Source organism: Microtus pennsylvanicus, chromosome 1 (assembly GCF_037038515.1).
Source record: "Microtus pennsylvanicus isolate mMicPen1 chromosome 1, mMicPen1.hap1, whole genome shotgun sequence".
NCBI lineage: Eukaryota > Metazoa > Chordata > Mammalia > Rodentia > Cricetidae > Microtus > Microtus pennsylvanicus.
In genome coordinates, this window is record NC_134579.1 from 139,735,656 (window position 1) to 139,757,670 (window position 22,015).

At 54.2% G+C, this 22,015-nt stretch overlaps 1 protein-coding gene across 9 annotated transcripts; it reads right to left on the reverse strand.

The window, feature by feature from the left end:
• Positions 1–386: 386 nt before the first annotated feature.
• Positions 387–21,971, reverse strand: Arhgef1 (Rho guanine nucleotide exchange factor 1). 9 transcript variants are annotated; one of them, XM_075989009.1, is made up of 32 exons: positions 21,157–21,971; positions 20,787–20,877; positions 15,929–15,979; positions 15,744–15,827; positions 15,314–15,427; positions 12,162–12,260; positions 11,930–11,972; positions 11,469–11,715; positions 11,137–11,166; positions 10,814–10,913; positions 10,584–10,680; positions 10,470–10,505; positions 9,947–10,087; positions 9,358–9,463; positions 8,584–8,712; positions 7,632–7,799; positions 7,182–7,327; positions 4,864–5,010; positions 4,512–4,594; positions 4,224–4,349; positions 3,956–4,070; positions 3,773–3,873; positions 3,437–3,514; positions 3,029–3,104; positions 2,777–2,944; positions 2,234–2,321; positions 2,058–2,144; positions 1,728–1,795; positions 1,562–1,648; positions 1,053–1,207; positions 881–980; positions 387–722 (listed from the first exon to the last, which is right to left on the reverse strand). In XM_075989009.1, the coding sequence occupies exons 3-32, from the start codon at positions 15,956–15,958 to the stop codon at positions 712–714; spliced, it is 3,060 nt and encodes a 1,019-aa protein (XP_075845124.1). In that variant the 5' UTR covers positions 15,959–15,979; positions 20,787–20,877; positions 21,157–21,971; the 3' UTR covers positions 387–711. The 9 variants fall into 9 exon arrangements, with proteins under 9 accessions (XP_075845124.1, XP_075845140.1, XP_075845167.1 ...); XM_075989025.1 differs by lacking the exon at positions 15,929–15,979; XM_075989052.1 differs by lacking the exon at positions 8,584–8,712.
• Between the last annotated feature and the right edge of the window lie 44 nt (positions 21,972–22,015).

Genomic DNA, 22,015 nt, shown 5'->3' on the forward strand with positions numbered 1-22,015 from the left:
CACTTCCAGAGTTTACTACAATAAAAGAACAAGAGTGTGAGCTGTGGGCTACCTGGCTGGCATTTTGGATGATCATGGGGCTCCAAACTAGGAAGGGGGGGTGCACACCTCATATCCACTGTATGTGTGGAGTCACTGTTACAAGTGAATGGGGACAAGATGGTTAAGGTACAGGTGCTTGTTGTCAAGCCTGAGACCAGATGGAGGATGGAGAACCAACAGGTTGTCCTGACTTGGCACCCATGTGCGCCCCACCCACAATATACTAATTAAAAATGTAAGACAAGTGAATAAATAAATGGGCAGCTGGAAAGGAGCCAAGAGTCACGGAGGTGATATGGGTCAGACCCAGACATGGGGCCCCATCTCTCTCACACACACAGACATCTCCTTAGATAATATATATTAAAAATAAACCTCCATTCAGGGTATAAAAACAGAGCAAAGGCACTTGGGGTGGGGGATGGAGGGGTAACCCCCCCATAGGCAATACTGAGATGGCCTGGAAAATGGGGATTATGGTGGTACTCTGAGAGTAAAGCCCTGAGCCCCTGAAGCGAAGGCAGGAGGGAGAAAGGCAGAGGCCAGTGTGGGAGGCAGGGACTCCAGCAGGTCCCCTATCAAGTGTGGCCAGTCTCCCTCTCCTCAAGGCCTCTGGGGTGTGAGACGCTGTGGCAGCCGAGGGGGGTGGGAGACCCTCACATCCTCTCTTCACGAAAGGCCTGAGGGGTACAAGAAGCAGACAAGGAGAGATGGAGGAAAGGGGTTGAGAAAGTAGTGGTAGGGAGGGATGGACTGAGGCAGATGGGACAGCGGGACAGGGTATCCTGCCTCCCTCCAGCCCCTCAGAACAGCGCCCTGGCCCCAGTTCCCGACTCACTTGTCTGAACAGAACGCTCAGGTACAGCCAGGCTAGGTGACAAAGTTCCGCTAAGCTGAGACAGGAGGGGTCTCAGTCGACAAAATTCTTCCTCTAACTCCTGGAGAGGACCACAGATGAGGAATGCCTTTCCTTCCGCGGCCTGCCCCAAGTCCCCTGGTTCCAAGCATACCTCCAGCTGCTTGACAATCTCCTCTAGGCTGAGCAAGTTCTCCTGAATCTGTGCTAGACCTGGGGGACCACCACCAGGCACTCCATCCCCATCCTGGGGAGGCCCCAGTCCACCATCTTCCTTGGCAGGCAACAGGAGCTGTTTCAGGGAGAGCACTGGCCAAGGCAAAGGGGGACAGGGTCATGAAGGCAGAGGGCTTGGGATTCTGGCTGTGTGCAGAGAACTGGAGATAAGGGTCAGCTGGGAACTGAGGGATGGAGGTAGATATCATTCAAAAGGGTTAGGATGGGGCAGGGGACCTGAGGTTGGAGAAACTGAACTCAGCATCCAGGGTGGGAAAGTAGCTGAAGAAGAAAGATCAACGTGGGCCACCCAGGATGCTGTGGGCAGGGCAGAGTTTCTTGATTCGTGGACAAAGAAATCTGAAAGACGGAGCCTTTCTCTAGTTCAAACTGAGGCACCGTTCGGCTAGGTCCTGGACCTGGAGAGTGCAGAGCTGGCCTACCTACCTTTCTGCAGGGCTGTGGCAGCAAGCTGGCCCTCTGGGCCTGGTCTGCAGAAGGGCAGGAGATCGCTGAGAATGCGCTCTGTCCGGGCTGGGGAGGCAGACAAAGAGGGAGGCTCAGATCCTGCCTGGTTTCCAGTGACCTCCCCCGTCCAGACCTTTGGACTTACCATCAGCTGGAGGCATCTCTCGGCCTCCAGTGCCATTCTCCGAGCTGCTGAGCAGAGGTTCTCGGGTGCTAGGGAGGGAAGTGATGGGTGACCAACCTTACATCCCGGTCCCCAGGGAGTGGCAGGGGTCGGGGGACAAATAGCTGGAGGAGGAGGCCTGAATAATAGGAGACAGAGGCCTAGAGACAGGAGGAGGCCATGATGGAGTCAGCACACACGTACATGTATACATGCTTATGCATGTGCGTGCACAGAGACAGGCTGGGGCGCAAGTTCTGTAGATGCACAGGGACATGGTCTCCCATTCCCTGGTTCTCTAGCTCTCCTTACCTGCTAGGGCTGGGCCGGGGCTTGGGGCGGGAGGCAGGGGCAGGGACCTTTAGGGATCCGGCAGTCTCAGTGATAAGAGTACACCAGCTGGGGAGACAGGCCAAGACCAGAGGCATTCAGCACACCTGAACCCCGTGCAGGACATACACCTTCACACCATCCCTGAGGACTCTCACTTCTTGCGCTCTGATGATGTCTGTGCCACCAGCTCATATATTTGGGCCTCCTGGTCCCAGGTAAAAATGACGTAGAAAGCTTTGTGATCTGCATAGGGAGGGGAGAGACAGGGCCTGGTGCTGAGGTCCCATATGGACCTCTCTTGGGGTACTGTCTACTACTTTTTCCTTATGCAATACAGTTCCCAGTCACTGTCCTGCTAATACTGAGGTCTTCCATGGCCCATCACACCAGGCTGGAGTGCTTAGGCAGCCTTGACCTGCAAAGACCCCTCCCCCAGCTCCACCCACCATCAGTGGCACCAGCACAACCAGCAAACTCTATAGACCAGGCTGGCCTTGAACTCAGAAATCTGCCTTCTTCTGCCTCCTGAATGCTGAGATTAAAGCCGGCACCACCAAGCCCAGCTCTATTTTTAGTAGGTTGATTTCAAACTCAAGCCACCACGTTTGCCACTCTTACTTAGTCCCGCCCATTTCTGCCTCACGTGGACCTTTCTCAGTCTCTGGCCCATTCCACTTAGACAACCTGCCCCAGCTTACCAGTGGCCACCTCTCGGGTCATGGCAGAAGTGAGCCGGAGCACAGGCCGCAGCATGGTCTTGCCATCAGGCGTGGGTGTGAGCGTCCGGCTGTGTGATTTGAGCAGCAGCTTCTCATCCTGGCGCTGAAGCAGCAGGAGCAGGTCGTCCAGCAATAGCACGTGGACCTCTTTGGGTGAGGCACCAGGATCACACCTGACCTCTATGACCACCAACCCCACCCCTCCTTCTCCTGGCTGGAGGGAGCACTCACCTATAGCCTTGTCTCTGGTTACCCGCCATGTCAGTGGACCTTCATGGACCAACTTCTTCTTAGTGATGTCCAGGTTCTAAGGCAGGAAGGAGCCATGGTCAGTTAAGTGGCAGGAGGGGATACAGAAGGGAGAGGAAGGCAGCAAACAGAACAGCCAAAGACCAGGGAGTGATGTCAGGGGTCACCACAGTCAGCTAAGTGGCAGGAGGAGACAGGAAAAGGGAGGGCAAGGTAGCAGGCAGAACAGCAAAAGACCAGGGGGTGAAGTCTGGGTCACCGTGGACACACATCTGGGAAGGAAGTGGGGACAGAGGTTCCCTGGGTGCATTCTCAGCTGCACTATATGCAGGAACCTGTGGGCAGCAGGGCCAAGGTGAACTGAGGAGAGGCAAAGGCCACTGGGTTCACCTTGAACTCGCTCAGCATGGGGTCACTGCTCTGCCGCAGGTGAGTCAAGTCCAGGCGCCGCTGGTAATCCTTGAGTCTCTAGATTAGAGAAAGGAAGGGTTCCAGGGGGCTAAACCAGGCACAGGCACTGCCCTCAGTGATCCAAGGTGGGTGAGTAAGCAACGAAGCAAGGCCAACGTCCGAGGGACAAGCTGAGGTCCAGATGAGTCTCCCAGCAATCCCAAGAGGAAGAGACTAAGGGATAAATGACCCTTGGACACTGAAGCCAAGGGAGCAAAGGCTATGTCTGATCTCTGAGCAAGCTGAAAGTATGTCCCTCGCCATGCCCAGGCTCACCAGCAGATCCTCCATGTCACGAACGGCTTGGTTGACATGGTGCAGAATCTCCCGGCAGCAATCTGCTGCGCGCTCCACTTTCTCCCGTTCCGCAGGCTCTTCTGCAGGCAAGGCCAGAGTTGTAAACCCCCACCGTGTCATGTCCTGGCTCAGTGTTCATAGTCAGAGGAAGGCCTGGGGTACCTGTGTTCTGCCCGATGCTCTGCAGCAGCAGTGGGTACTTGGTCAGCCGCTGCATCTCAGTGGGGATCATGTCCTTTAACTGCAGCCGTCTGCACCGAGGGCGGCTCTCAGCTTCCTGGGGAGCGAACAGCACTGAGGTGACCCAGGGCCATGCCTTTCTCTCCTGAGACCCCAGAGTTCAGCTCTAGCCCTCCTCCCTCACATGCAGAATAGCATGATGTTTGTGCAATGCGTCTTGATCAAACCCGGGGCCCATGTCCCACCTCACCTGCACAAAGGCACAGAACCGAGGCTCCTTGCGCTGCTTGACTTTGAGCTGCTCTAAGGCGAATGACTGGCGGCTGCAGAAGCGGGAGGAGATCTTCTGGAACCACGAGCCCTCAGCACCATCGAACTGCAGGGAGATTCAGGCAAGGGAAGGTCTCAGAGGGGGCTGTCAAAACAGTCTTCTATAGTCATGGAAGCTAAAGTGGGACAGGCCGGGGGCCCAGATGGCTGGGGGCTGGGGGGAGGACACTAAGAGGCAGTGTCTGGGGCCATGCAGGGGCACCCTCACCCGGGCCAGCAGCACATCGCCAATCTCCTCGATGAGGTAGCCGCTCTCTTGTCTCCGCTTCATCAAGCGATCGAGGAACAGGGCTGTGGGGGGACACAGGACGTGCTTGGTTGGCGCTTAGGAGACCGAAATACCTGCCTGGAGCTGCTGCTGGCTCAGGCTGCAGTCTGTGTCTGATTCTTGGGGCTGGTGAGCTGGCATACACATGCGTGTGTGCACCTCTGGGGTGTGTGCTGTAGGGGTCAGAAGTGTATGATCCCTAGGAGTAGTCTGGCAGGTACTCAATGGAGGAGGCCCAGAAGAGGGAGCGGATGGAGGGTGTGGATCAGCAGGGGTTGTGGCCGGCACTCACAGTGCACCTCAATGAGTTCATCCAAGCTGGGGAAGATGTTCTGCAGTTCCTCCAGAGGAAAGAAGCCCCCATCTGCCATGGGCTGGTAGAAGAGGTCATGGAGCACCCGCAGCATGCGCACATGAGCTGCCTCGGTCACCAGCAGCTCTGTGGGCCCAAAACCAGGAAGTATTACTAGGGAGGACACAAACTGTAGGGGAAGGTTCGAAGGCAGGCTGGGAGAATGGGGAGGTTGTGGAAGGATCCTGAGAAGTTGTTGAGGTAAGAAAATACTCTGGATAGAGTCACTACTGCCTCATGTAGCCACTGAGGACAGACAGACAGACATACACACATACAGACACACAGCTATCTACCTATTGACAGGGACTCTCATGTGGTACAGGCTGGCCTGGAACTCAAGTACCTTCTACGTCAGCTTCCCAGGTGTTGGGAATACAGCATCACACAGTGATTCCTCTAATACAGGTTGGTAGCTTCAGGTCCAGGGGCAACCCCACTCCTCCACAACCAACCAGTCACTGGGTACCTCAGTGAGTTTCAGGGGCACACAAGTCTGCTAAGACTAAATGCACTGTGATGATGATGATTGTGTGTGTGTGTGAGACAGTGTGTGCAAGAGAAGTGTGTTGGGAGAGACAGAGTGTGTATGTGTATGAGTGTAAGAGAAGAAAGTGTGTGTGAGACAGTGTGTGTAAGAGAAGTGAGAGTGTGTGTGAGAGAGAGTGTGTGTATGTGGTGTGTATATATGTGTGAGAGACAGACAGACAGACAGACAGAAGGTATATATGTGTGTGTGTGTTTCCTGAGGTCTGGTCTGGTCTTGCACTGGCTTTGCAGCTGAGGGTTACCCAGAAACCCTGGCCCTACTACCTCCAGCTCTCAAGTGCTCCAAGTGCAGCGTGCGTCCCCATCTCACTGCCCTGAACACTATTCCTGGTAAAGGGCAGCTGTGTAAGCTAATGGGGGGTGTCACTAGCCACATGCTGCTATTTCCACTGTGGCTACAAAATGTAAATGAAACACAGAGCACAGTCCTCGGCTGTGGCCACCACACTTTGAGAGCTCCACAGCCAAGCCAGGCCTAATGGTGCAGTCCTGTAGGCCCAGCTACTCAGGAGGCTGTGAGAAAAGCATCTTGAGTTCCAGGCCAGCCAACCTGGGCTACAGGGTGAGACCCTGTTTCACAAAACAAAAGCCAGAGCCAGGCCCGATGGCACCCAACTGTAATCCCAGCACTTAGGAGGCTGAGACAGGAGAATTAGGAGTTCAAGGCCACCCTGAGCTGCTACACAGGAAGTTGGAAGTCAGCCTGGTTTACATGAGACTCTAGCTGAGAGGCTGGAGTGATGGCTCAAAAGCTGAGCATACTGGCTCCTCTTGCAGACTTCTAGCCCTCACACGGCTGGGCTGCTCACAACCATCTGTAACTAAAGCTCCAGGGGACCCAGGGACACCAGGCACCCACAGGTAGACAAAATACCCATACAGATAAAAATAAGCAAATTAAGTCAAATACAAATGAAAAAGTGGAAAAGGGCTGGGCATGGTGGCACACCCCTTTAATCCAGCATTCAGGAAGCAGCTGGATCTCTGAGTTCAAGGCTCTACAGAGCTAACTCCAGGACAGCCAGAGCTACACAGAGAATCCCTATCTCAAAGAAACAAAACCAGAAACAAATAAACTGAAACCGAAATGCCTAAGAGAAGCAGAGGGGGAATAGCTTCATATTGTTTTCTGGCTCCTTTTTCCTTTTTTTTTTTTTTTTTTTTTTTTTTTTTTTAAGAGACAGAATCTCTTGATGTAGTCCTGGAACTTGTTATATAGTCTCATCTAGTCTGGAGCTTACAGAGATCTGCCTGGTACTGCCTCCCAAGGGCTAAGATTGAAGTGAATATCCTTATTTAAAAAAATTACATTTACACATACATACACAGTATGTGTGTGCAAATGCATGCATATTCATGTACATACCATGGCACCCATGTGGAGGTCAGAGGACAACCTGTGGAGATGGCTCTCTCCCATCATGTGGACGGGACCTGGCTCCTTTTACCCACTAAGCCACCTCGTGGACCCTGGCCTTGAACCTCGGATTGTCTTTCCCGTTGGCCTCCTGACCCTCCCCAGGCCATCCCCAGGGATGACAGTGGTTGTGCCTGGCTCCTGACATCAGCACTGCTGCACCATCTTTGGAAGCATGGCTCTGCCAGTGGCCCTGGCTTTCCTGTGTCTCTTCTGCAGCTGTGCATCCAGCTGTCCTCTGCCTCAGCCAGCATGGCATCCCTGCTGCTGCAGGACTCAGGGTGGAACTCACCGCTGATGACCTCTTGCCGCTTCACTTGGTTTTTGGGCAGGCTGAGCAGGGTGTCTGGGGGCACGAGTTCCCTCCAGCCGGGAGGTTCCTCTGGTTCCAGTTCCAGGCCTGACCGTCCTGGCTCCCCATCATCTCCAGGCTCAGGGCTGTGGAGAGAAGCCTTGTTAGGCCCCAGCCTTGAGCACTCCAGGGAGCTCTTGCTCCTTAGTTACAACCCCTCAGTGTCCTCGACATTTGATGCCCCTAGGTGACTCATGATACAAACCAATCAATCCCCAGATCTCTAGACAGCAGTGTCCCACCTCCCAACCCTTCAGTGGCCTGTACTGTCCATAACTGGCCCTCAGCAACCCAAGTCACTGGCTAGCTACTTCCTTTGAGAGTCTACCATCAACCCACCGCCTCCCAACTACCTAGGCTTCCTCAGTTAATGAGGGAGAAGTGACGTACGTGGCTCGTCGGGTAGGGCCAAGCACGGCCGTGGCGGAGCCGGGGTCCATGTCCACGTCGCTCCGGGAGCGGCCCCCACCCCGGCCCTTAGCCCCGAGGCTGCCCCGGGAAGGCCGGCGGCGGTCACTCACCCGCAGGCTCTCTGAGCGCCCCAGACGCCCTGATAGCCTGGACCCCGAGGCCAAGGACAGAGTCAGGCAGAGGCCAGGGCAGAAACAAGAAGAGACCAGGACAGGGACAGGACAGACCAGGACACGACAGGGACAGGGAAGACCAGGACAGGGACAGGGGAGACCAGGACAGGGACAGGACAGACCAGGACAGGGACAGGACAGACCAGGACACAGACATGGACAGGGGAGACCAGGACAGGGACAGGGACAGGACAGACCAGGACACAGAGAGGGGAGACCAGGACAGACAGGGACAGGGGAGACCAGGACAGAGACAGGGGGCAGGGGAGACCAGGACAGACAGGGACAGGGGAGACCAGGACAGACAGGGACAGGGGAGACCAGGACAGAGACAGGGGGCAGGGGAGACCAGGACAGGCAGGGACAGGGGAGATCAGGACAGACAGGGACAGGGGAGACCAGGACAGACAGGGACAGGGGAGACCAGGACAGTCAGGGACAGGGGAGACCAGGACAGACAGGGACAGGGGAGACCAGGACAGACAGGGACAGGGGAGACCAGGACAGACAGGGACAGGGGAGACCAGGACAGGGATGAAACAAGCAACAGAAGAGAGAAGAGAGTCAGAAGTCGTGGGACTTGGGGAAGTATCCAGGAGTAGGAGTGGCCAGGAAGGGTAATAAAACTTGATGGGGCAGGGGATGGAAACCAACTGTGGCCCACAGGACTGACCCCCTCCCTTCCCTAAGGTGGAGGTGGGGAAGAGGGACAAGGAGAAAGGAGTTCCATACTTAGCTCAATCGGGAAGGTGACGTACCTACCCACCTCTCCCCTCACAGGGGGTGAAGGGGAGGAGGTGGCCATGGGTAGGGGGAGGGGCTGGGAGAGATGGGGGAGGGCTGGTCCTCCCCCCACCCAGGGCCCAGGCACCCACCTCTTCCACCTTCTGGGGAGAGAGGGCACAAGGTCAGAGGTGGACCAGGTGTGCCCCAACCCAACTCCCTAGCCCCACCAAGGGGTCCCCAAAGCAGCAGCACAAGGACGGGCAGGGGGCAGAGCCTGCCCCCCAACTGTGAGGGGGACAAGGCCCCCAGAACACAGCATGGAGCACAAAGGGGCAAGGGACACCAGGAGCAGGGCCATGAGGGAGGAAGAGCTTACTGAGAAAAGGGGGAGGATGGAGAATGAACAGGTGAGAGAAGATGAGTAGGGAGGGGGAGAGGAGGGGAAGAAAACCCGGCCAGAGGGAAGGCCACAAGAGAAGGGGAAGGAGAAGAGAAAGAGGAGAGAAAGAAAGAGAGAGAGGGAGAGAGAGAGAAGTTAAAGAGAAAGAGAAAAGAAAAAGAAAAAGAGAAAATAAAGAAAAAGAGAAAGAAAATAAAGAAAAAGAGAAAGGGGAGAGCAACATAGAACAAGGGAGAAGGAGAAGGGGAAAAGAAGGGAGGAGAAAGCAAAGATGGAAGGAAGGCCCAGAGGTAGGCAGACGAGGGGCCAGCAGGCGCAAACTGCAGCAGCAATCTCAGGCACCCGCCCTGGTCCCACTATGCTGCCCCTTCTCTGCCCAGGCCCTCCCAGCACCACAGGCGGATACCTCTCTGTCTCTGCATTCTCTTCGGTGCTCTCTGGGGCTGCCAGGGGTTCCAGGCTTGTAGGGCCTTGTGGGAGTGTGTCCCCCAGTTCCTGGGGGGTATCCCCACCTATGGGTAGAGGAAAAACAGCTGGCTGGAAGGCCTCTGACGCGTGGCGAGGTCTACCCTGACTGGGCACTGGGACAGCCCTTCCCAGGAGACAGTCTGATTGCAGGGCCTGGAGGGATAAGGTTCATTGGCACAGCACTTGGCTAGGACCCACCAGTGAGGGTTAGGGCTGCGGCTCAGTGGCAGAGGGCTTGCCTAGCAGGAGTAAGGGAAAAGTTTCAATCCCCAGTGCTGAAAACCCCCAAAACAACAAAACAAGAAACCTAGTTCGGGGTGAGGAGACACGTGCTGGGACAGAAGTCAGAACCCAAGAAGAAAGCTGTAGAAAGGGTAAACTGAGGTAGGGGGAAATCACTACTCCTGACCAGGAACTGGAAAAAGATGCTACAAACAAAGGAGAGATTCCTAATGGAGACAGTGGCTTCCATCTGAGTGAGGGCTGAGGGGCTGGTGCCATTCCTGTCCTGACTCTGAAATGCTCACCAGGTTCCCGGTGGTCGGAGCTGTCCACAGACAGAGGGTGCAGAGAGACTCCTGGGTTGTCCTGCCCAGGAGTCCCAACAGTCCTGTCCCGGGAAGGCATACCCAGGCCTCCCTTCCTGTCTGTAGGGCCTGGCTTCTCACCTGGGGAGACAGCAAGGAAGAAGGGGAAATTTAAAAAAAAAATAGAGGCTTCAAGTCCCATCTGCTACCATACCCCAGGGGAACCAAGACACGGTGTTCTTAGCCTTCTTAGTCACAGGAGATCCTCCTTTCCTGCTCGAGGTTCAGGGACTCCCTACAAACAATCTTCTCCCTCAGACACAGGGTTCCAGCACCAGCCCTCCTCCTACAGACCCAGGGATCCAGCCCCAGCTCTCCTCCCTCAGACACAGGGTTCCAGCACCAGCCCTCCTCCCTCAGACCCAGGGTTCCAGAGCCAGCCCTCCTCCCTCAGACCCAGGGGTACAGGCCCAAACCTCCTCCCTCAGATCTACGATGGATACCCTAGCTACGAGTCCATTACCATCAACCTCGACCTTTAGATGTCGAAAATCTGGAGCTGAAACAAAAGAATGGGACAGTGAGCTGGAATGGCTTGGACAAACAGAACGTGCAAGGCTTCGGCTAGCCCTCTTACCAGGTGGTTCTCCCCGGTTCCAACGAGCAGGGTCTAGGATACTGCTCAGCCCTTTCTTTGTCTTGGGGGGTTCATCTGACCGCCGATTACCCATCACCTGTGGGAAGAGAAGGAAAGGGAAGGCTAACATTTCCAAAATGATACAAAGCAGAAAAGGACTCCAGGTGTTCAGTCTCTAGGCTTCCCCAGGGGCAACTCAAAGAGGAGAGGGCCAGACTTGACCTCAGCACCTTTTTCCGGAAGAAGTTCCTCCCTGACTTCTTGTCCCCACTCTTGGTCCGAACTCCAAGGTGGCGCATGTACAGGCTGATGGCAGTGACCACAGCGGCACTGAGGGCGAGACAGTGAGGTGAGGCCCCAGTTACAGACAGACAGGAGCACACTAGTCCTCAGAGACAAAGACACAGTCCCCCACAACCCCTTAGCCACTTCCTGTGGTTAGAGGAAAGGGGTGGCTCCCAAAGCCAGGAGCAAGGGTGGTGCTCCAGGGAGCACAGCTCCCCACAGCCCAGACCATCCACCATTCTCTCCCAACACTCTCCAGGGCCATCACCTCTTTTCTTCATCTGTAGAGATGGTATGTCTGCAAAGAGAAGAAACTTACAATAAAACCATGAAGCCTGGCTTCCTTGTGCACCAGGGCACACTTCCAGGCTGCTATCTCTTTAATAAACAGGGTGAGGAGAAGGGAAGTGGATTAGGAGGGCCTTGGAAGGTCCAGTCCAGAGGACAAGTGCTAGGTTGGAACATGTGACCATGGACAAGACCCAGCTCAACAGAACCCCAAAGTTCTATGAGTTAGGCTATTCTTGTGGTGCGAGAACAGAAACACTAAGGCTGACAGCGAGGGAGACGCACGCAGGGCGGGACTCCACGGCCACTCACTGCATCTCTTCCAGGTGGGAGAGGAGCCGCTCTGCGACGTGCCGCTCCCGGGCCTCGTAGTTGCTGCGGTCTTTCCCGATCCATGGTTCCAGCAGGCTCAGCTCCTGTTCCCAGGGCGTCATGCCCATGAGACGCTTGGAGCGGAAGTCCTCCAGCTGGCGGCTCACGGCTGCCTGCTGGCTCTGCACCACTTCTTGCATGAACCGCCTCTGGACATCCTCAGAGATGAGGTCAGGCCGCGTGCGGTCTACAGATATGTATGTAAGGGCTGGTGTTCATGTTCAAGGGGGCCTAGCTCCCACCTTGGATCAGTGTCCCCACCCGCCCACGGATTCCAATGTTTCCCTGGGCTGCCACCACCAAGAACAGATGCAGGAATCATGGCTTCCAACCCAGGACTCTCCTGGGAGGCAAATCTCTACCAGAGATCCTCCTTAGCCCCAGACCCCTCCTCTCCTTACCAAGTTCAAAAGCGACGTTGGGAGGAACTGGCACCCGCAGAACCTGCTCAGAGGAGACAGGAGTGAGTGGCAGGAGATACACCGCAGGAGGCCTTGGTGGGAAGGGTCTGAGGGACGACACTGGGGAGGGCCAGGGTTGGCAGTCACCTCCACAGGTGGGCACTGGGAGGTGCACTGTAACTCCCCAGAGCTAAAAAGGAGTAAGGGATGGGTGGCAGGAGGTGCCTCTTACCGCAGTCTTCTCCAGGAAGCTGTGATAGAAGTCGAGGAAGGCCTTCTTGGCTTCTTTGGGGCCCAGTGAGCTCAGCATGTCCGCATGCAGGCAGCAGAGCTGGGGACACAGGGAGTGTGACTCTTTCCTGGCCCCACTAATCACATGCCCCCTTTGGAGAGCCTAAGTGGTTTTCTGACCACTGGATGTCTGTGGGGTCTAAACATGACCCCCCCGTGAAGTACACCCTGACTTCTCTACCCCAAACGCCAACTCCACAGCATCGCTTTTCCTTTGCAATTCTTACTAGCCAGCTAGTCTGAGAATCTGGTGTACCCAGAGGCCATTCTGAGCCCTTCATACATATTCAAGAACCTACCCCATCAGAGACCATCACTATCACACTTTGCAGGGAACACTGAACCAGGGACAGTGGTGCACGACTATAATCCTATCGCTTTCCAGGTAGAAGCAGGAGGATCGGGAGTGTAAGGTCATCCTTGAGCACACAGTGAGTGTGAGACCAGGCTAGGCTACAGACTCTGCTGCCTCTAAAAAGCTGTGGGAAAATGGGAGTTCAAGCTGAGAGTCTTGGCACAGGCCTGCAATCCCAGCCTGGAGAGTTCAGGAAGGAAGACCAGGAGTTCAAGGTCTCTGTCTCAAAAAATAAACCACCACAAGGAAGGAGAGAAAACCACCTCAAACTACAAGGTAAAGCCAGCATCACCGGCACACCCCAATGTTCTGGAAACAGAAACAGGAGGACCACTGTGGGTTCAAAGCCAGCCTGGGCTTGAGCAAACCAAAGGAGGGACTACAAGAGGGTTCGGAAGGGAAAGCACAGGCACCATGGGCATCGTGAGCACCCAAGTCTGCAGCTCCAGCTCCCATTAAAACTAAGCCTGGCAGCCTGTGCCTGGAGCTCACGGCTCGGTCAGATGAGCTCCCTGATCATGAGACCCTGTCTTAAAAATAATGTAGCAAGCCAGGCGGTGGTGTCGCATGCCTTTAATCCCAGCCCTTGGAAGGTAGAGGCAGGAGGATCTCTGTGAGTTTGAGGTCAGCCTGACCAAGTTCCAGGACAGAGAAACCCTGTCTTGGAAAAACAAAGTAACAACAAAACACAAAACAAACAAATAAATAAAAATTAAGTATACAATTTAAAAAACAGAAAAAATACAAAGTAGAGAAAGGAAAGACACCCAGCATTGACCACTGGCCTCCACACATGACACACATACATGTACCACATGAGCACATACATATATCACATAATACATTAAAATGTTAAAAATAATGAGGGTTGGGATATAGCTCAGTGGCAGAGTACTCGCCTAGCATGGCTAAGGCCTGGGTTAAGTACTTAATAACAATAAAGATATAGGCCTGCTCAATGTCCCATGGCAAAGTTGGATTCAAAGGCAGGCAGCTTGTCTCTGTCTAGAAATACTGTGAGCAAGTCTGGTTGGGTGCAGAGTGGGTTCCGATTCCTGTGTGCTCAGACCAGGTGCAGTGAGGTTGCCTGTGTGCCAGCCTTGGAGGGCGACCCTGGAAATGCAGGACTCTGCCGGTCCTGGCTCCCACAGCTGCTGACTGGCAGGTGACGTGTGCTTGAGGACTCACTCCAGTGCAGGCAGAACTTTTTATATTTATTGGTTTCAACAGATCAATGTCTATTCTCATCCCCACCCCCAAAATATGGTGGGGTGCAGAAACTGCATAAAGACAATGCTCACAAAGCCAGAAGCCATCTGGGTCACCTCAGTTTCCACATCAGTAGAACAGAGCAGTTAGCATGCTTTTCTGAAGGATGTAGGTGGGAAGATTGCATCAGTTTCTCAATTTTCTAAAGCGTGGTATCAGGACAAATAGCCCAGCCTTGCAGTTCACGTCTTTTTTCTTGAGACAAGGTCTCATGTAGCCTAGTAGACTTGCTATGTAGCTAAGGATGACCTTGAACTTTTTTTTTTAAATAATTTATTTTATTTCATGTACATTGGGGTGAGGGTGTCAGAGCCCTTGGAACTGGAGTTGTAGACAGCTGTGAGCCACCATATGACTGCTGGGAATTGAACCCAGGTCCTCTGGAAGAGCAGCCTGTGCTGTCTCTCCAGCCCAACCTTAAACTCTTGATCCTTCTCCCTTCTCTTGCTGAGAGCTGGGGTTACAGGCCCGGGTCACTATGTTTGTTATGTGATGCTGAGGCTCAAACCCAGGGCTTTGTGCCTGCTAGCCATGTATTCTACCAACTGAGCTACATCCAGCACGCCCTTCTCTCTTCACCTGTGGGTGTCCCAGCCCTTCATTTCTTTTAGTCTCTTAGTTTTCTGGGGGAGTCAAGGTGTATCTTCATGTAGTGCAGTGTCCTGGGTCACCTCCTGGCAAGTGGCTTGTGCTGGGTGCTACTAAGTCTTCTTAGGAAAGGATCTAACCTCTCCCACCCACTCCCACCAGTGCTGTAGCTTCTTGCTAAATCAGGGGGCTGAAGTTTTCTACTCTATAGGTGTTTCTGGACCACACGGCTCTCTATCTGCATCTCCCAGTATCTTCTGCCTAGCCCTGAGAGTTTCTTTTATTTGAAGCCAGGTCTTGCCTCAGTTGATCATGAAGGTATGGCAATCCTCCTGCCTCAGTTTTCCACATGCTAGGATCACAGGTGTCAGGCTAAACTCAGGAAGTTTCTACGTTAGCAACCACATGGGGTTTGCCTGGGTATCTGAACAACGTCTGTGGTGCCCTCCAGGTCTGAATTGGCTAATGGCACCAAATCCTGAATGCCTGACTAGTGACACTAGCTGAGAAAGCCTTGCTGGGTGCCCCTCCGAGTCCCCCTGGGTAAGCGGCAGGGTTACCAATCGCAGATGCTGTTACAGGCCTGGAAGAGGACTGAACGTGGTTTCTGCCAGGATGTTGGGTTCCAATGACTCCTAGTGTATGTACTTAGGCCTTGGTTCACTGCTTTCTGAGGCTCACAGGGGCATCTGCAAGCCTGGTGCAGATCACATGCCGACTTTCTCCATCTTGTCTGTGGTCCTATTTCTCAAACTCGTGCTGTGTTCTGGATTTTCCGGAGTCTCTTGGCTGATCCTCACTGGTCTAGTCAGCTCTCTGAAAGTCTAATCTGCTCAACCTCATTCCTCCTCTGTCCCCCATACTCCTTCCTGCATCCTTACCAGGGGTCCTGGCTCAAACTGCAGGGCCACATGCTGCAGGAGGGCCATGAGATGGGCCGGGCGTCGCTTTACCTGCTCCAGGCTCTGGAACTGGCTGTTTTGATCTTCTGAGTTCTGGAGGGTGGAGACAAGGGAGCTGAGTGCCACAGGGAAAGAAAAGGCCTCTCTGGCTTGCCCTACCCAGTCCCTGGCACTTCTCAATGGCTCCAAGACAGGGAAGATCTTGGGAAGCGTGGGTGGATATGTCTACGCTACAACCCTGACAGTAAGGGCAGGTAGCTGGGAAGAAGGGATGGGAGTCATACTGGGGGGTTAGTGAGAAGTTGGGGCTAAAGGATTAAGGGTAGGAGTTGGGAGATGACAGAATGACAGGAGGGCCGAGAGTGAACACCTCAAAGGATGGAGGACTTTCCCACCCTATCCTGCTCACCGCCTCCAGCTCATTCTCAAAGTCTTCATCCTCAGCTCCGATGATACTGACGGGCATCACGCCAGGCCGGGGAGGCCCTGGGGCCTGCAAGGAGAGACAGGACTTCAATCCCCAGGGCTCCCCACCTCACAGAGCACCAGAGTCCCCTCACCTTAGATCAGCTCTCCTCCTGGCACTGCACTCACCGCCCCTCCGGCAGCAGCGACTTCTCCCATCTCCCGGACTCCTCCACAGGGCTGTGAGAGGAGGAGGAGCAGCGGTTAGGGGGCTGGCGGGAGGAAGTGCCTGAGGCTGGGCAGTTACTCACTGATTCCTGGCCCAGGTGCGGAAGGTGAGTAAACAGCCCCCCCCACCCTCAGCCGCCTTAGCTCAATGGAGCCTCTGTGTGGCCACAAAGAGCCCTTCACAGGCCAGTTGAGGCGGGGAAACCGAGGGCAGAGAGCTGAGGGGGGGGGCGGGTGCTAGAGCCCAGACCATGGGTCCATGGGTGGACTGGGTGGCTGTGGGTAAAAGCCACCAATTTGGGTCATGAAAGAAGGAAGAACCAGCGACCAAGGGGGCTGGCTAGTCCCTAAAGGAGCAGGACTTTGAAACAAGCAAAATTAATGTAAAGGTCCTTAAGGAGAGTGTAGGAAAAGTTAAGTCGGGGCGGGGGGGGGGGGGGAGCTATCCTCTGATCTGTGGCAGGCCTGAGCCAGGATATTGCCTCTGAACCCACCAGCCCCATTTCCTGTGACAGGAAGTGACAACGGTGAACCCCCAACCTCCAACACCCTCTACGCAAGAAAACAAAACTGAGCCCTTTTCTGTAAGGCCCCTTGAGCTCTTTGAGCACAGCGGTTCCCAGCTTTCACAGCTATTTTCCCCGAGAAAAGATGGGAGGTGGGTGCCTTCCCTTTCAATCCAATGTGCTAGTGGCTCCCTGGAGTCCCTGTCTCCACCTCTCCTCCCGGACCTGTCCCCTCCTTCCCATTTCTGCCTGCCCCTCCTCTGGCTCCCTATGTCTCCTCCCCCATCTCAGTACAGCTGTTCTTCCATGGCTGGTGTCGGTCCAGCTCCAGCCCCACACTGTGGTGTCTCATCTTTCTCCATCCCTTGTCTGCCCCACCTCGGTTTGTCTTTCCCATCTTCTCCCTGAGTCCTTCCAGCAGGATCTTCTAGGCCCTAACTGGTCTGACTAGTGCTGTGTGGATCGGTGTCAGGGAAGGAACTGTGGAAAGAGGGGTGGGGTGGACGAGTGGGGGGTGGGTCCCCACACCCCAAGCTATTTATAACTCTGGCTGCCTGAGACCCGCCCTTCTCCCTCTTCCAGGAGCCTCCTCCCTAGCACTCAATAAGCCATAGCTGTGATTCTGGTTTCTGAACAGTGATGCTTCCTGGAGCGCCCAGGAGTAATCCTTGGGGGTTCGCCCAAGCAGGCATCATTTTGTATCCGTTCTCAGAAACTGTATCTGCCCACCTTAAAAGCTTGGCTAATTTCAAGATTTGAACATTGTTGAGTGTTTAATAAATAAACTTGCAAACCAAGATAGCAAAGTATTAGTAATTATTATGAGAGCTAAACTCACCAGGCATTTAAGTTGTTCAGGCATATACTGGTTAGTTATTTATTTATTTCTGAGACAGGGTTCCCCTGTAGCTTTGGAGCCTGTCCTGGAACTTGCTCTGTAGACCAGGCTGGCCTTGAACTCACAGAGAGCTCCACCTGCCTGTCTCCAGAGTGCTGGGATTAAAAGTGTGCACCACCACTGCCTGGCATTCCAGGCATGTATTAACTCAGTTTTGTTTTCTTTTCTTCAAGACGGGGGATCTCACTCTGAAGACTGGTCAGACTTGAGGCCATCCTCCTGTCTTGGTCTCTCAGTTTCTGGTATTATAGGTACGAAGCACCATGTCCAGCTCTATCAGTTCCATTACCTCCCCAACTACAAGCATCCCATGCTATGCTAACCCCTCTGAGAAACTGTGATGGCTTCAAAGACCATCCTCGCCAGCCAGACCTTCTAGGCCAGAAGCAATGAGCACAGACCTGGAACTCCCACACTTAGCAGTAAATATCTTCAACTGAGAGATCCCAAAGGGCCAAGGAGGGTTTTAGTGTACAGCTCAATGACAATGCTTGTTTGGCAGCTAAGAAGCCTTTAGTTCTACCTCCAGAAGCACCAAACAGAGCAACCAAATCAACCAAACCCATTTCTCTTAGACCTATACTCATCTTCTCTTTCTTCCTTCCTTTTCTTTTCTTTTTCCCTTCCTTCCTTTCTTTTCTGAGACAAGAGTTTCTCTGCGTAACAAGCCTTAAACTCAGAGACCCGCCTGTCTCTGCCTCCCCAGTGCTGGGATCAAAGATGTGTGCCAGCATGTGTCTTTCAAATGACCCCTTACCATCTCATGCTTAAGTCTTTATTAACTCATCTCCCCCAAAAAAGAGGCCAAGGAAGGCACACAGTTTGAACAAACGTCCACTGCTAGACCCGATTCCCACACAGCTACCACGTGCTATCTCCGTGTTCCTCATCACAATAGCATGGACTAGCTGACTTCCGAGGTTTCTCAGTGGGAGACAGACACAGCAGAGCTGGCACACACACACACACACACACACACCTCGGTTCCAAGCAGGGCTCAGGCTCTGTCGACAGGTGCTCATGCGTTTACTCTCACTGACCCAATGAGGCCAGCATTATTTTTATTTGTTTTATCTGGCTCACTATTCTTCTTATTGCCATTTTACAGAGGTGGAAATTGAAGCATGGCATTCTTATAAGCGTCAGAGTCAGCATTTAGATTCAGGCGGTCTGGCTTCACATTTTAAACATTTAGCACGCTATACAGCTTGTTTTGTTTTTCTGAGACAGGGTTTCTCTGTGTAGCTTTGGAGCCTGTCCTGGAACTCACTCTGTAGACCAGGCTGGTCTCGAACTCACAGAGATCCGCCTGCCTCCGCCTCCCCAGTGCTGGGATTAAAGGTGTGTGCCACCATCTTCCTGGCTACACTGTACTGCTTCGAGGCACCCCCCCCCCAAACACAAACACATCAACCTTAGGACGCTAAAATCTGCATCAATGCTCTGAGACACAGCAGGTCAAATGGTGCCTGGGGAAGTCATGGGGCTGCTGTGGTCTCAGCAGTCACCCGGGATGGACCCAGCAGCTCCAGAAGCCTGGGCTTGGAGAGGGTGGGTTTGAAATTTAGGAGACAGGTAAAGCCGGAAAAATGAGACAACTGACAAAGTCTCCTTTGTCCGGCAGATGGAGCACTTTGCACTTAGGGCTGGGAGTGGGGGGGGGCAAGGGCAGGTTTAGGTTTATGCAGTGGGGGTCTGGAGAAGTAAGAACATAAGGGCGCCTGGGTTTTAAGAGCTCAGGGTCCCCAAGTCTTTCGATTGGATTGTTCAGGTCTCCAAGAACCTCTAGGAAAAACCTAAACGAGGCCTCTGGAATGTATAAGACCCAAGAATCTATTTGATAGAGTGGGCCTCAGGAAACCAGATACATGATTTTAAAGGTTTATGGGACCTCGATAGGGGTGTGCGCTGAGTTTTGTAGGGCCCTGATTTGATCTAGGAGAAGCCCGTGTTTATTAAAAGTCGGGTTTCCGTGAAAGGCTTCCTGAAACCTGGAAGGTATGTAAGATCTTATAACCTATGTAACGTGGCGGTCTTCACGAGCCCTAAATCTTACACCGGACGTGGCTAATTTACACGGGCGCTCAGTACTACAGCGATTGTGACAGTATGGACGGCAGGGAAGACGTGCAGGGTCAGGTTTGATAGCAGCCAAGGCTGCGGATCTCACCTGTCGGATGGGATGAGAAGCGACTGCAGCCTCCGGAACCGAAGCCTCCGCGCCTGAGCTCAAGGTTCCCCCACCCGCGCCACAGAGTCGCTCTAGCCGAGCCAGAGGCCACCTTTGAGTCCAGCTCCACTCCTCCCTCTGGCCGCTCTAGCCCGCCTCCTGCCACTCTCCGGCCTCTGCAACTCTACTCCTCCTGCCGGCCGCTCTATCTCTCCACGGCGCCACGCAGGCCCGATAGAGCCACTCTGGCCCGTCTTGGAGGGCCCGCGTTTCCGTATCTCGACTGCCCCTGTCACTCTCCCGGGCCCCACCCCCTTTGCGGGAGTGGTGGATGGTTCCAGCGCCTGGTTAGCGCTCAATCTCGGATCTCCAAGTTGCTCAGGTGTGAGGTCTTCCCACCTTGTCTACCTCCCCATTTCGGACCTGTTAATTTCCCAACTCTGTATACCCGCTCCCTCTGTCACCCCTGTCAAATCCTCCCGCTGTACTTGGGAAGCAAAGCAAAACAAAACAAAAACACCCATGAGCTTGAGTATATCTTTCCTCCCTCCCGACAGATTAACCTGCAAAAAGCAATGGCTTCCCTTTAGGACTCAGTCTTCCCATCTGTTCAGTGCGGATGTTTCCGGCTCTCTCCCCTACAACCATCTCCCAGAGTATATAATTAATAACCAAGGGGGAAAAAAAGCTTTCTGAGACGTTTTCAACGATCCGTAACTCTCAGCTTCATAATGGCCCGCAGAGACCTGTTTATTTTAGGTACCTCTAATTAAGCATCCATGATCTCTACGACGAGGAGATCCGACTCCTCGGACCTCAGATTCTCAACTGGTAAATGGGTGTTATCGTTCTGAGCTGCGCTAACAGTGGGTAGTTTGGGTCCCAAACTATTTCATCTCTATCTGCTGTGCACTCGACAAATGTCCCCCACCCCTTCCCTCTCTTTTTGGTATTGTTTTTCTTTCTGAGGCAGGATCACGTTAGGTTGCCCAGGCTGGCCTCGAACTCAGGGCAATCTTCCTGCCTCTGCTTCCCAAGTTCTGGGATGACAGGCGAGCGCCACCACGCCGGGTTTTCTCTTTGCTCTCTTTGACAGATGAGAAAATAGGCCCGAGGAAGGGAGGCTTGCAGGCTCACTGCCCCCCACCTTCGAGGCCCTTGGCGCAGGGTTCCCTCCCTGCTCCTCCCCATTTCTCCCCCGGCTGCCGAGGGGGAGGAGGCCGGGCGGGGCCAGGGATGATGTACCTGGTGTCCGCGCGGGGAGGTGACCAGCGGGGCGCCCGAGGTCGGGCTCGGCGATCCCGGGCCCGGCGTCCCGGCTCCGGCTTCCTGGCTCCTGCGGGCAGGAAGTCGGGGCGTTTTTCCGGAGCCCCCGCCCGCCGCCCCTCCCCGCTTCCTGCCGGCGCCCCGTGCCCGCCCGGCACCTCGGCTTCCTTCCCCTTCTCACTCGCTCGCCCAGCTCCTCCTTTCCCCGCGGGTGCGGCCCCACCCGGCCCCGCCCGGCTCCCCTTCTTCGCCTTTGTCCTCCTCTGCTATCTTCTGCCCTGCTGCTGCCCAGCTCCTGCTCTGGCCCTTCCTCTTCTCATTCTCTTCTTAGTTTGTGACAAGAACTTACTGGGTAGCCCTGGCTGGCCTTGAACTCGTTCCGTAAACCACGCTAGCCTCGAACTCAGAGTTCCTCCTGTCTCTGCCTCCGGATCATAGAGGTTAAAGTTAAAGGCGTGCGCCACCATGTCAAAGCTCCACTCTCTTTGAGCCCCACACTCTCGACCCAGCACTTTCCCCGGAAGCTATCTTCCTCCCCGGCCTCTGCTTCTTCACCCTGCTACAGCCTTTCTGCTCCTTTTTATCACTGTGCGTCCTTTTCTTGCCGCTGGGTCTCTTTCATCCTCCCAGACCGTAGGCTTTGTCCTTTCCCCAACTGTTGTTATGCCTTAGGCTGTGCTCACTGGACAGCCAGTCTGCTTCTCGCCTCGCCTTCTAACTTTGTGTCCCTGTCTCTGGGGATTCCCGTGTTTCCTCTTTGCTTCACTTCTGCCCTTCACTGCCTTTCTGCATCTGCTCTTCCCATGTTAGTGCTACTGGGTCACACCGCTGTGCATCTCTCCACCATCTCCAGGATCTTGACAGAAACACTCCAGATCTGCCTAGACAAATGCACCCACAAGGGAATTAGGTCCGACCCCCAGGAAATAATACCTCGTGTTTTCAGAGCTTAAATATGTATAATAATTTGGTAACATCCCCCCTGGCTCCCCCTTTCTTAGGGACATAGGGAGGGTGAGGCCCTATAAAAAAAGCTAAACCAGCCCTTCATTTGGGGTGGGGACTTCCCCAAGAGACTTCCTGTTTCTTGGAGGGATGGGGGTTGGGGGGCAAGACTGACTGTCTAGTCCTAGATGTCAGAAGTGGGCAGGTGAGAACTTAGGTCTGAGGGAGGAAGGGAACTTGGGCTTCCGGCTCCTGGTCGCCTG